This window comes from Macaca thibetana, chromosome 1, assembly GCF_024542745.1.
Source record: "Macaca thibetana thibetana isolate TM-01 chromosome 1, ASM2454274v1, whole genome shotgun sequence".
Classification (NCBI taxonomy): domain Eukaryota; kingdom Metazoa; phylum Chordata; class Mammalia; order Primates; family Cercopithecidae; genus Macaca; species Macaca thibetana.
The window spans coordinates 191,284,824-191,299,149 of record NC_065578.1 but is presented as its reverse complement, the minus strand read 5'-3'; the positions used below and the strand labels follow the sequence as shown (position 1 = coordinate 191,299,149).

The window sequence follows — 14,326 nt, the reverse complement described above, 5'->3', positions numbered from 1 at the left end:
TCATATATTTTTGTATGTGGTTTGTGCTGTCAAAGACCTCTTTTCAAAATGCACACACTCAACCATAGACTTCTACCATTATTGGTTTTGTTCCTTGAAATTAGAATTGGAACAATTAGAGATGCGTCAGTGGAAAGGCAATGAAAGAGGGCCATTAAGTGCTAATAAATGCCTCTCCTCATGGGAACGGAGATCTTTTCTTTTCTATGTATTTGAGCTCTTTTCACTGGTGCTTTTAAGTGGTTAGAAATAACACTTGCCACACGCTCACGGAATACTCTGGATGCCAGGGGGTTCATTTTATTCTGTATTTGAATTGAGCACACTGCAGTTGGAATGTGTGTTGACTCTTGTTGATTTACACATTCATTCCATGTTTTGCATTAACCTTTTCTCATGGAAGACAGAATAGTGAGAGCTCTTAGAGAATGAGGTCTTTAGGTAGCTGATGACTTTAAAAGGTTAAAGTTATAAGTGTTTACGTTGATATATTTTCCTTTTCATAACACCCTAAAATCTAGATAGAGTAGTCTTCCCTTATCTGAAGTTTTATACTCTGCTGTTTCAGTTACCTATGGTCAGTTGTGGTCTGAAAAGACTAAATGGAAAATTCCAGAAATACACAATTTATACTTTAAATTGCGTGTTATTCTGAGTAGTTAGTTAAATCTCTCCTCATTCTGCTTTGTCCCACATGGGATGTAAATTATCTCTTTGCCTAACATATCCACGTGGTATATACTATCTACCTGTTAGTATTATAGAGTCAGTGACTATCTGTGGTTTCAGGCACCCACTGGGAGTCTTGGGACATGTCTCCTTTAGGTAAGGGGGAGCTACTGAACAGTGTGACAAATTGGATGTAGCCTACCCTCAAGCTACATGCTTACCTGTGACTAGCAAGAGATAATCACCACTTGTTGATATGGTGATATATTAGCTTCAGAAATGAATTTAGGTAAATAATAAATGAATCCAGAATAACTTACCAATACTAAAAATGATGACAATGATAGTAATGATGATGATAAGGATAATAGCAGCTAATATATTTGACTACTTACTATGGGCCTGTAAGACTATGCCTTATAGAAATGAGCAAGGTGGTCCTGTCCTAAGAGAGCTTACATAGGAGAGGATTTGACTTGGACTCCTGGTACTTTTGGAATAAACAGTAGGGGTATCTAAATATGCTGGCATATCAGGAAATGCTTCCCACAGGAGGCTGTGTCAACATGTCTTTAAGAGTGAGTTGGGTAAAGAATAAAAAATACAAAAATTAGCTGGGCGTGGTGCCACGTGCCTGTAATCCCAGCTATTCAGGAGGCTGAGGCAGGAGAATCGCTTGAACGGGGGAGGTGGAGGTTGCAGTGAGCTGGAGCGCCACTGCACTCCAGCCTGGGCAACAAGAGCAAAACTCTGTCTCAAAAAAAAAAAAAGATGTTAGGGGGAAAATGAGGTATTTAATTGGAAGCCAAAAAAGTGTAGGTTGGTTTCACCACTAAAACAGAATGGAGCACCACCATGGTCACATCCTGTTTATTTTAAAAGAATGGAATCTGATTTTCCAATTAACCAGGAAGGATTTAAGTGGATTCTTGGATCCAGCTTTTCTCTCACTCTCTGGAAGCCACATCCATGATTCCTCCATGCAAATTTTTTATTCCCAGAACAGCTGGCTCCGAAGTGATTCCACACTAATTTCACACTTCTGTGTTGACTCCTCAAAAAGTAAAATATTGAGATTCTTAAAGATGTCAGTAAAAAATAAGTAAAAGCATTGTGTTTCCTGCAATTGAATTTGTAGGTGTGTTTTTCAAATAAAATTATGATGGTGTTGAGTAGTTCATATTATAGAGTAGCTGACAGCATCAAAATATGATTATTTGCAAATCTGTAAGTACTAATATTCTTAATATATGGCAATAATTTAGAGAAAAAAGTAAACTGCAGTAGAAAATTTCCAATTAAATCTGTGGATTTTGGTAAAATTACTTCCTCTAGCGATTAAAATGGCATTGTAATGGTTGGCAAAGTTCCCGGATTTGGACATGAAAGTACAGAGCTATTTTAATAGCACTATTGTGTTCAGGGTGTGGAATTGGATTCTTGACCTCAGTGCTTCTTGGAGCAGGGGGTGGGCAGTATTAGTGTGATTTGTCTGTCTTTCTCTTCCTATCTCCTTTCTTTTCCCTCTTTCCCTGTTTCCCTTTCCTTCTGTTTCTTTTTTTGTTGGATCAGTATATTGAAATATTGTGAGATAGTACTCCTATAGGAATTATTATGGTGCACAGATTTTTTTTTTTTTTTAAGACGGTCTCATTCTGTCACCCAGGCTGAAGTGCAGTGGCATGAACATGGCTCACAGCAACCTCGACCTCCTGGGTTCAAGCAATCCTCCTGCCTCAGGCTCCTGAGTAGCTGGGACTACAGGCTGAAGCCACCAAGCCCAGCTAATTTTTAAATTTTTTGTAGAGAGGGGTCTCGCCATGTTGCTCAGGCTGGTCTGGAACTCCTGGGCTCAAGTGATCCTCCTGCCTTGGCCTCCCAAATTGTTGGGATTACAGACGTAAGCCACTGTGCATGGCCAGAACATTATATTAAATACTTTGAAAATTAAGTTTTAAAAGAGATTTCTCTGTTTGTTTGTTTGTTTTTTTTTTTTTTTGAGATGGAGTTTTGCTCTTGTCGCCCAGGCTGGAGTGCAATGGCACAATCTCGGTTCACCGCAACCTCCGCCTCCTGGGTTCAAGCGATTCTCCTACCTCAGCCTCCTGAGTAGCTGGGATTACAGGCGTCCGCCACCACCCCTGGCTAATTTTGTATTTTTGGTAGAGATGGGGTTTCTCCATGTTGGTCAGGCTTGTCTCAAACTCCCAACCTCAGGTGATCTGCCCACCTCGTCCTCCCAAAGTGCTGGGATTGCAGGCGTGAGCCACCGTGCCCGGCTGAGATTTCTCTGTTTTTAAGGAAAAAATTTTAAAAATGTATTGGTTCCATATTTTTAAAAAATTTTATTTTCTTCAAATTCCATTCCATGTCATTAGACAGGGTCAATAATATTGGTCCACCTAGTATTCTGTAGTTTGTAATTTGGTGAATACGTTTGAGTCTTAAATGTTCATAATATCAATTTAAATGACCTCAGCAAATTATTGGTGAGTTGAGAGTCATCTTGCCTATTCTTTTGGTCCATATAATGCCTTGTAACTGTCTGCCAGTTGTAAATTAGACATAGGATTGTTTTCTCTCCATGTCATGACTGTATGGAGCAATGATGAATCTTCTTGAAAGGGTATGTAGAAAGTAAAAAATATTTAGTGCCTAGGCACTGAAGGAGGCTCTGAGGGAACACACAGGGGTGAGGGAGCAGACAATGTGTGTTGAGAGCTTAGGTAGAGACATGTGGGGTGGGGGGATCTCGAGAAGACTCCCAGAGAAGATGACATACAGCTGAGTGTTGAAGATTTAGGGGGATAGGGATGTGCCTAGACACCAAGTCTGAGAGCACAGATGCACACGGAGACTTCCACTTGAGGACAAGGCTTTATTTCTGCTTTGTTTACTATTATATCTCCAGTGTCTAAAGCTTCATTTAGCTTGTAGTAGACACATAATGCACATTTGTTGAAATAATAGGTTAAATTAATTGTAAGGGGTTCTATGCCTCTGAGTAGGGTTTCACTTGGGGAGTGGTCAGAAATAAAATATTTTGTAAGTGATAATAAGATTTGGATTTTATGCTAAAGATAATGGGGAGTCATTCAGTGATTTAAAGTCTGGTAATGATGTGATAGAACCGATGTCCCTGTTAAAGTTGGATAGGAGGGTGCTCCAATTAGATGCAGGGAAATTAGTCGTGAGAGTAGTGTAGCACTTTATATGAGAGTTGGTGGCAGCTAGAGTGGTGATCCAAATAGACAAGAGAGGGTGAATTTAAGAGATATTAAGATAGAGTCAGGAGGACATGGTGACCAACTTGGAGCATGAGGATAGAGGTAGATGGAGGATGGATGATTCCGAGGTGCTTGGCTTGGCTGACGTATATGGATGCTGATGATGTGGATTATGATTGGGAATGAAGGTGGAGAAACATTTGGATAGATTGTAATGAATTGAGTTGTAGAGATGTTTGCTTCCAGACACATAGTGGAGCTGTTTAAGAGGTTAATATGATTTTGAGTTCTAGTGTTTGGCTTACCTCTCTGGTAGTCCCTTTCTATTCTCTCAGTTCCACTTCTTTCAGGTACCCATTAAACGTTGGTATTTCCTGAGAGTCCATATTAATCACTTGTTTCCACTCCATTCCTATTCATCTGTTCTTTTGGCTTCAACTTTCTGCTCTGTTGCTGACTATCAAATTATTGTCTCCAGACAAGACTTTTGTCCTGAGTGCCAACTGTTCAGTCTAACTGTCTACATGTTGTTTCAATCTGGGTATTCCCCAGGCATGTAAAGATCAATGTGTACAAATAAGGACTGCTCATTTTCTTCCCCCATTTCTTTTACAATGTAGAGAAAAATGGTCAAGAGCACAAATGCTAGAGTTAGACTCTCTAGATTTGAGTCCCATATGTCACTTACTAGCTTTATGACCCTGTGCAAATTATCTGACTTTTGTGTGCTTCTGTTTTCTCATCTGTGAAGTAAGAATAACAATAGTACCTACCGCATAGGATATTATGAGATCAAACAAGTTAATGCATATAAAGCTATCAGATTGGTGCTGGCACATGGTAAGCACTATGTTAACCAGATCTTCCTTTATTTCTTGCCCTGGTTAGTGATACCATTGTTCAACCAGCTGCCCAAACCAGAAATGTGACATTTATCCTAACTCTTCCATATCACTACATCAGAAGGAGATTCATCAGAAGGAGCGGCATCAGAAGGAGATTCCATATCAAAGCAATAATTAAATCCTGCCATTTGTCTTCTTTCCATCTCTACCATTACTGCCTTGGACTTGACCTTTATTATCTTCTTTCTGAATGACCTAGACTGGCTAGTGACTAGTGACTCATCATTCTGTCTTTGATCTTTCTCTTTTTCAATGTTCTCTATATATCCCCAGTGATTATTCTGAAATGCAAATGTGATCACTTAAAACTCTATAGTGCCTTCTTGTTCTCACAGAAAATAGACAAACACAAACTACCAGTAAAGACCTCTGAGGTCTGTTCTGGCTTCCTTCTCTAGACTCTTCTCTATCTCATTCTGATCCCTCTTTAATGTTTACAGTTCTGTGATGTTTTGTGCTACTCTGGTCTTCCATGTCTTCGTACATCTGGTTTTCTGTGGAAGGCCTCCTACCTCATATTTCTTCTCAGATATTGTTTCTGGCAGCTCCTCCAAGCAGGGTAGATATTCTTTGCTGTGTGTTGATACGGTATCTTGTGTGGAACTTAAGCATAGTACCTGTTATGCTTATTATAGTTATTTTTTATTTGCAAGTTGTCTTCCTCCAAGGCTGAGCTTCTTTATTTTTGAATACATTGGCTCCATGAATCAACTTCTAGGAAACTATGAGTTATGCCCCCATCTTCAGTTAAGGGCAGATGTTACACATTTATTTACTGTACAGATTGTCTGGTTAACAATCATTTACATCTATATTGAAGAGACCATCTCTGTAGTTACTTTATTTGCTGCCAGGGGGGAATTTTTTGGAGTTTTGTTGATACAGCTAGTGTGCTGTCCTTTTTCAGGCTTCCAAAGGTCATTCTTTTCCTAGTGGAACAATAACTATATTTCCTGGTAACTCAGTTACTGGAAGAGCCAATAAGAAATGTCATCAAGGTGGTTCTTAAACCATAGTGTGGGAATTGTACTCTATTTTTTGTCTAGGAGTCAGGAAGCTGTGAAAGAGCATTGACTTATTGCCTGAAGACCAGCTGTTAACACTGAAGATTAATGCTTTATTGAGATGGGTTGAGAGAAAAGAAAGGCATTTGATTTGTAGCTGGCATATGGCATCCAGAGGGAAGCACTTTCTCTGACTAAAAATCTGTACAGTTCAACCACAAATAAGGCATTTGGGCAATATAACAGAATCAATTTAATAACACTGAGTTTTCAGGTTACTCTTTGAAGGTACATTTTGCAGGAAAAATGGCATACATATTTTATTTTTATATAGATTTATTAGAAAATAAATTAAAAGTATGTAGTCTAAATCCAAAGTAATACTAAAGGAATAGTCATTATTTTTCCAGCATTAATTTAAAAAATGTTTTCCCATAAAACATGCTTACAGGTTTTCCCATAAAATATGCTTATGGGAGAAAAATCTATTGCACAGAAAATGATACAATTCAGTTGGATGGTGGTGCTCAGTGGCTAATGAATTATTCAATATTGTTCATGTCAGTGCTTTGGCTCCCTGTTGCTGAAGGCAGGCATGAGGGCTTTCCCAACCCTTGTAAGTCATCAACACTAAGAGGATAGTTCAAGTGGGGTCTGTGGCTCCTATCTTCAAATTCCAGTAGCAAAATGTTAAAATATTGTATGTAGGTGCTTAGTTTTTCAAGGCAAATGAATACTATAGTATCAAGGAAAACACACTGTGGCTGTGTTATATCAAAAATAATAGTAACATTTTCCCGTGGTGCTTGGGTTTTAAAATTTTAAAATTGTTGGCGTATGTTGCATTTCATTTGATCCATACAACTTGGACCATAGTTAGCATTATCTCAGTTTAGTAGTAAAAGAAATGGGTTCTGAGAGAATTTTGCCCATTCAGTGGCAGAGCTAATATTCAAAGCAAGGTTCTGTGTTTCTCACTTGAGGACTCATCTCCTTAGTTCACACAGCAAGAGTGTGCTGGGCCATCAGAAGGAGATGTATCTTTAGGATGGCCAGATTAGCTGCTCACTCTTCAGAAGAGAGAAGCTTTTCTTTAGCACTTTGTTGTACTTCAGAGATGCCTGTGAAGCGGGAGAGACTTCCAAATAGTAAAATTTGATTATCAAAATTTTTGGCTTTTTGTGAGAATGTATCTGTCAGAGGTAGGACTGGTGAGAGCCATGAAGGGAACTAGTAACTGTGAGTTAATAAGAAGGGGGTTGGATACCGGAATCTATTTATTACTCTTAATGAAAAGGTCTGTTTGCTTAATAAAAAAATGTAGAGAAAAATGTTAGATGTATCTGTGGATTTTTAGTCAGCACACAATTATTTGCTATTTATAATGTTTGATATGTTCTATTTTGCTTTACCAGTGTTCACAGGGATTGTTACTAAATCTGCATATAAATTTATGGTCACAAGCATGAATTGAAACAGGTCTCAGCATGAAGGTATAGAGTGACTAAACCTTTTTTTGTTCTTTCTTCTCTCTGTCCTTTCTTCTCTGCCTTTTTTTCTTGAAGAAAATATTTTATTGACTTGTTAAATGGCGTTATTCAGGCCATTCATCATTTTTCCTTGGCATTTTATACATCCTGAAATTTCACTCATGGTCCTCATGGCTCAAACAGATGCCCTCCAGCTCCTTTTCTTTTTATATCCCGACTTAAATTTTTTTTTATTATTATTGTACTTTAAAGTTCTGGGATACATATGCAGAATGTGCAGGTTTGTTACATAGGTATACGTGTGCCATGGTGGTTTGCTGCACCCATCAACCTGTCATCTACTTTAGGTATTTCTCCTAATGCTGTCCCTCCCTTGACCCTCCACTGCCTGACAGGCCCTGGTGTGTGATATTCCCCTCCCTGTGTCCATGTGTTCTCACTGTTCAGCTCCCACTCATGAGTGAGAACATGCGGTGTTTGGTTTTCTGTTCTTGTGTTAGTTTGCTGAGAATGATGGTTTCCAGCTTTATTCATGTCCCTGCAAAGGACATAAACTCATCCTTCTTTATGGCTGGGTAGTATTCCATGGTGCCATCTAGCTCTTTACTCTGGAGTTTTGCTTTTTTCCCTCCCTCAATTCATTTTGATTCTCAAATTAACCTCTTCCTTTTTGGTTTAAAATAAAACAAACAAAACAAAGTAGATGCTTTGTTTATTTTGATTAAATTTTAAATGATTGTTGAAGCTATCTAAACTACCAGTTATTCTAATATAGCACATGAAGAATATTAAAAGTTATTTAGTTATATGTATTTAAATATATTCAAATCATCATTATAAGGAGACTATTGTTCTTTCTCTTTTCTGAACTCCAATGTAGTTTGTCTTCCCTTCTTTAATGGTTTTCATGAATATGTTTTGTTCCCATTAGGTTCCAAATTCCTGGTGTCTACCCAGCATGAGTCCATGCCCACAGCGTCTCCCTAGCACTTCTTAATTTCTCAGTGAATTTTTTTCATTGAATAAATAATGCTATTTCAGTGGCATTTTCAAAAGCACGTGCAAATCTGTAATTTCACTATTTTCTATTGTAGTCATATACACTGACATTCTAAATGAACTTTGGTCCTTGAAGTCAATGAGAAAAGTCATTAACTCAAGGTTGTTCAGTACTATTTCCTCTGTCAGAACATACAGTAGCACTTGCCAAATAAATTAGTTGTAGTGGGAGAAATTTGGCTTGATTCTATCTTTTTGACTCTCCATTCCAAACTATCAGTGCAGCTAAACGCTTGGGTTTTGGAGCATTCTCACTGTCCTTTGCCTATTTTATAAGCTGCTGTTCATTGAAATCCCATCTGTGTTGAAGCTCTGTTCTGCCAAATTTCCTACAAAACTCATAGTATGCCACGTGCCATTATTGCCCACTGAATTGTTGAGTAACATATCCTGACTTGAGGCCAGTGGTTTTCAAACCTTGGTGAGCATCAGAAACATCTGAGAGCTTGTTAAGAGTACAAATGCTGCATGCCTTCCCCTGAATATAATGAATCTGTAGCTTCAGGAGTAGTCCTGGGTGTCTGTGGTTATAACACTTTCTGGTGGGCCTGGAACCACATTTTGAGAAACACTGCCATTGAGTGAAAAGTTTATTTTGAGTGGAATTCTGTGATGATTCCTCTAAAAGTTGTGAGACATTCTAAATGTGTTTATGAACTGTGCTATAGATATGTTTATGAATTCTTTGACATTGCAGAATCAGCAATAATTTATGTGGCATTGCAGATGTAATGTTATGTAGTACTCTCTTTGCTGCAGTTTTATTGGCTTAGTGTTTAGTAATATGCCATTTGAAATATGAACTTGATCAAAACCTCCATTTATCAGGAATAAGAACAAATGGAATGAGAACAAACAAAACTCAAGTTGCAATGTTTGTTTTCTGCTGTTAATTTCTACAGACGAAATATCTGTTTCTGCTTGATCTCACGTTTTATGTGTCCTTTTTTTTAGACAAGAGTCTCACTCTGTTGCACAGGCTGGAGTGCAGTGGTGTGACCTTGGCTCACTGCAACTCCGCCTCCTAGGCTCAAGCGATCCTCCCACCTCAGCCTTCTGAGTAGCTGGGACTAGAGGCCCACACCACCATGTCTGGCTGGCTAATTTTTGTAGGTTGTTTTTTTTTTTTTTTTTGGTAGAGCTGGGTTTTTGCTACATTGTCCAGGCTGGTCTCGAACTCCTGGGCTCAAGCGATTCAACAGCCTCGGCCTCCCAGAGCGCTGGAATTACAGGTGTAGACCACTGTGCCTGGCCTTGTTTCCTTTTATTGGAGAAAAATGTCAGTATATTTAGAGGATACAATCTAATGTGCCTTTAGTAATGGTCAGTATTTGACGGTGCTAATATTGATCTTGAGGCCAAAGGGTGTACTGGGTTTTTTAATTATCAAAAAGAGTTTAAGAATTAATTTCAGTATCAAATATTTTCTTTAATGCTGATTCTCTGAAAATCAAAATTAATTGATAATACACAGGAACTAAGTGGAAACTTTTATAAATTTCAGCTAGATGAATGAATGGCATATTCCAATGAGGTCATTATGATAATATACATGGATTTCTATGCAATCAATATAAGGACCTCCTTCTTTTTTCTTAATTTTGAAAATGCTTCTTTTATTAAGATGGGCCTATCATTTTTTGGATAAGTGATACATTGAAAGGTTGGGAATTAGGAGAATTGCTGTGGAACTTGGTTTATGAATGTATAGGTGATCGGAATTCCTTCATGACTTAATCGATATTTCTTACTTTTTTTAGGGACTTTCTTCCTCGCGGGTCGGGCATTGTAACAAGACGACCTCTTGTGCTACAGCTTGTTACTTCTAAAGCAGGTAATGAATGAAGATGTCTACCACATGGATGGGCATATCCTGTGGCACCTTTTGCCTTCATAGGTGTGGGGTTGTACCAATAGAAACGTGTTTGTGGTCACCCCACTGTTAGCAGCTGCCCACATTTCTCTCCAGAATGCTGCCTTCTTCGTTGATCTTTTGATTACATTAAAGGGGATAGTTTCATGGATTTTTAAAAATACCTACTTAAAAAATTTTTTATTGCTCATTGTAATCCATCTATATAATTTTACAGTACAGCACAACCACTAATACTCTTTTGGTATGCTTTCTGTGTGTGTGTGTGTGTGTGTGTGTGTGCATGTGCACTTGGGGATTAACTTATAAAATTCAACAACCATATAATATCTGTATGGATGTGTATGTGCGTATCTATATTTACACCGTGCTATGCTTGCTCCTCTCTCTTACACCATGATAATTTGATAGGTAAATGATGCTTGTTTTTATTTTCATTTTATTTTAGCAACTGGTGATGTTGAATTTTTTTTTCAGGTTTCCTTGCCATTTGTATTTCTTCTCTTGTGAACTGGCCATTTTTCTTTTTCCCCATTTCTTTTTGGGGATTTTACTACTTTTCCTATCAATTTCTTTGAATGCTTAAGACTGAAGCACCTCATAAAAATCATCTATCATAAATTGTAAATATTTTTAATAGCTTGTTAAAGATACCGTTTACATACCATATAACTTGACCAAATAGAAGTTAACAGTTCAATAGGTTTTAGTCTTTTCACAGGTATATGCAACCATCTCCACAATCAGCTTTAGGACTGTTTGATCACTCCCAAAAGAAAGCCTGCATGCTTCTGCTGTCACCCCTTTTCATAACACCTTTTCCCACCACTCCAGCATAGGCACTACTAACCTATGTTCCGTCTCTATGGATTTCCCTATTCTGGACATGTCATATGAATGGAATCATTTAATATGTGGTCTTTTGTAATAGGCTTTTCTTGCTTGGAATAATCTTCAAGGTTCATCCATGTTGTAGCATGTATTGGAACTTCATTTCTTTTTATGGCCTAACATATTTCATTGTCTGGATAGACCACATTTTGTTTGTCCATTTATTAACTGAGGAGCATTTGAGTTGTTTCCACCCTTTGGTTCTTATGAATAATGTTGTTATAAACATTCATGTACATGTTTCTGCGTGGACATGTGTTTTCATTTCTCTTAGAAATATACCTGAATATAATTACTGGGCCATGTAGTAACTCTATGTTTAATTGTTTAAGGAACTGACAGACTGTTTTCAAAGCAGCTGCCCCATTTTACATTCCTACCAGCAGTGTATGAGGGTTACAGTTTTTCTATATCCTTGCTAACCCTTGTGGGTAAGAAGTGATATCTCATTGTGGTTTTGACTTGCATTTTCCTAGTGACTAAGGATACTGAGCATCTTTTCATGTGCTTAATGATCATTTGTATATCTTATTTAGATAAATGTGTATTCATTTCCTTTGCCCAGTTTTAAATTTGGTTATTTGCCTTTGTATTACTGAATTGTAACAGATATATATTAGATACAAGTCCAATATCAGATATTTGATTTGCATTTTTTTTCTATTTTATAGGCCCTTTTCATTTTCTTGACAGTGTCCTTTGAAGCACAAGATTTTTTTATTTTGGTGAAGTCCAATTTATCTACTCATTCTTTCATTTCTCATTATTTTTGTATATATCTAAGAATCCTTTGCCAAAACCAAGGTTATAAAAGTTTATTCTATGTTTTCTTCTAGGAGGTTTATAGTTTTGATCTTACACTTAAGTCTTTGATCTATTTTTTAAAATTACTAATTTTTAAATTTGAAATTTCATTTTACATTTGGGGATAGGTGGAAGTTTGTTATATTGCATAATATGTAATGCTGAGGTTTGGGTTTCTAGTGAAACTATCAACCAAATAGTAAACATAGTCCCCAATAGGTAGTATTTGAGCCTTCACCCCTCTTCCACTTTTCCCCTTTTTGGAGTTCTTTGCGTCTGTTTTTCCCATCTTTATGTCCATGTTTACCCACTGTTTAGTTCACACTTATAAGTGTGAATGTGTGGTATTTTATTTCCTATTTCTGTTATTTCTCTTAGAATAATGACCTCCAGCTCAGTCCATGTTGCTGTGAAGGACATGATTTCTTTTTTTTTTTCACTGTACCCTAATGATACTGTTATTTTGGTTTAGGGAATGCAATTTTTTTTTTTTAATTATACTTTAAGTTCTAGGGTACATGTGCATAACGTGCAGGTTTGTTACATATGTATACTTGTGCCATGTTGGTGTGCTGCACCCATCAACTCGTCATTTACATCAGGTATAACTCCCAACGCAATCCTTCCCCCCTCCCCGCTCCCCATGATAGGCCCCGGTGTGTGATGTTCCCCTTCCCGAGTTCAAGTGATCTCATTGTTCAGTTCCCACCTATGAGTGAGAACATGCGGTGTTTGGTTTTCTGTTCTTGTGATAGTTTGCTGAGAATGATGGTTTCCAGCTGCATCCATGTCCCTACAAAGGACACAAACTCATCCTTTTTTATGGCTGCATAGTATTCCATGGTGTGTATGTGCCACATTTTCTTAATCCAGTCTGTCATTGATGGACATTTGGGTTGATTCCAAGTCTTTGCTATTGTGAATAGTGCTGCAATAAACATACGTGTGCATGTGTCTTTATAGCAGCATGATTTATAATCCTTTGGGTACATACTCAGTAATGGGATGGCTGGATCATATGGTACTTCTAGTTCTAGATCCTTGAGGAATTGCCATACTGTTTTCCATAATGGTTGAACTAGTTTACAATCCCAGCAACAGTGTAAAAGTGTTCCTATTTCTCCACATCCTCTCCAGCACCTGTTGTTTCCTGACTTTTTAATGATCGCCATTCTAACTGGTGTGAGATGGTATCTCATTGTGGTTTTGATTTGCATTTCTCTGATGGCCAGTGATGATGAGCATTTTTTCATGTGTCTGTTGGCTGTATGAATGTGAAGGACATGATTTCATTCTTTTTTATGGCTGCATAGTATTCCATGATGTATGTGTCCCCTATTTTCTTTATCCAGTTAAGTGTTGGTAGACTTAGGTTGATTCCACGATTTTGATATTGTGAATAGTGCTGCAGTAAACATACAAGTATAGGCATCTTTTTGAAATAATAATTTCTTTTCCTTTGGGTAGCTACCCAGTAGTGGGATTGCTGGGTCAAATGGTAGTTCTATTTTTAGTTCTTTGAGATCTCTCTATACTGTTTTCCATAGGGGTTGAACTGATTTACATTCCCACCAATAGGTTGTAAGTGTTCCCTTTCCTCTGCAGCCCTGCCATCATGTGTTATTTTTGACTTTTTAATAATAGCTGTATTAGTCTATTTTCACACTGCTGTAAAGAACTGCCCAAGACTGGGTATTTTATAAAAGAAAGAGGTTTAATTAACTCACAGTTCAGCATTGTTGGGGAGGTCTCAGAAAACTTACAATCATGGTGGAAGGCAAAGGGGAAGCATGGCACCTTCTTCACAAGGTGGCAGGAAGGAGAAGAGCCCAGCAAAGGGGGAGGAGCCCCTTAAAACTATCAGATTTCATGAGAACTCTCTTACTATCATCAGAACAGCATGGGGGAAACTATCCCCCATTAATTACCTCCACCTGGTCTCTCCTTTGACATGTGGGGATTGTGAAGATTATGGGGATTACAATTCAAGATGAGATTTGGCTGGGGACACAAAGCCTAACCATATCAATAGCCATTCTGACTGGTATGAGATGATATCTTATTGCAGTTTTGATCTGTATTTCTTTGATGATTAATTATGTTGAGCATTTTTTTCTTATGTTTGTTGACTGCTTTTATGTTTTCTTTTGAGAACTGTCTGTTCCCATCCTTTGCCCACTTTTTTTTTTTTTTCCTTTTTGAGACAGAGTGTCACTCTTGTTGCCCAGGCTGGAGTGCAGTGGCGGGATCTTGGCTCACTGTAACCTCTGCCTCCTGGGTTCAAGTGATTCTCTTGCCTCAGCCTCCCAAGTAGCTGGGATTACAGGTGCCCACCACCCTGCCCAGCTAATTTTTTGTATTTTTAGTAGAGACGGGGTTTCACCATGTTGGCCAGGCTGGTCTT

The 14,326-nt window shown here is 38.0% G+C and overlaps 1 protein-coding gene across 11 annotated transcripts in view; it reads left to right on the top strand.

Moving 5' to 3' along the window:
* DNM3 (dynamin 3) overlaps positions 1 to 14,326 on the top strand; it is a 558,007-nt gene that overhangs the window by 73,454 nt on the left and 470,227 nt on the right. For all 11 annotated transcript variants that reach the window (XR_007721269.1, XM_050767784.1, XM_050767809.1 and 8 more), the window contains exon 2: positions 10,115 to 10,188. Coding sequence is in view for 10 of the 11 variants with exons in the window: in XM_050767784.1 (XP_050623741.1) it covers positions 10,115 to 10,188 (74 nt within the window). In the remaining variant the exon portion in view is untranslated. The remainder of the gene's footprint in view (positions 1 to 10,114; positions 10,189 to 14,326) is intronic.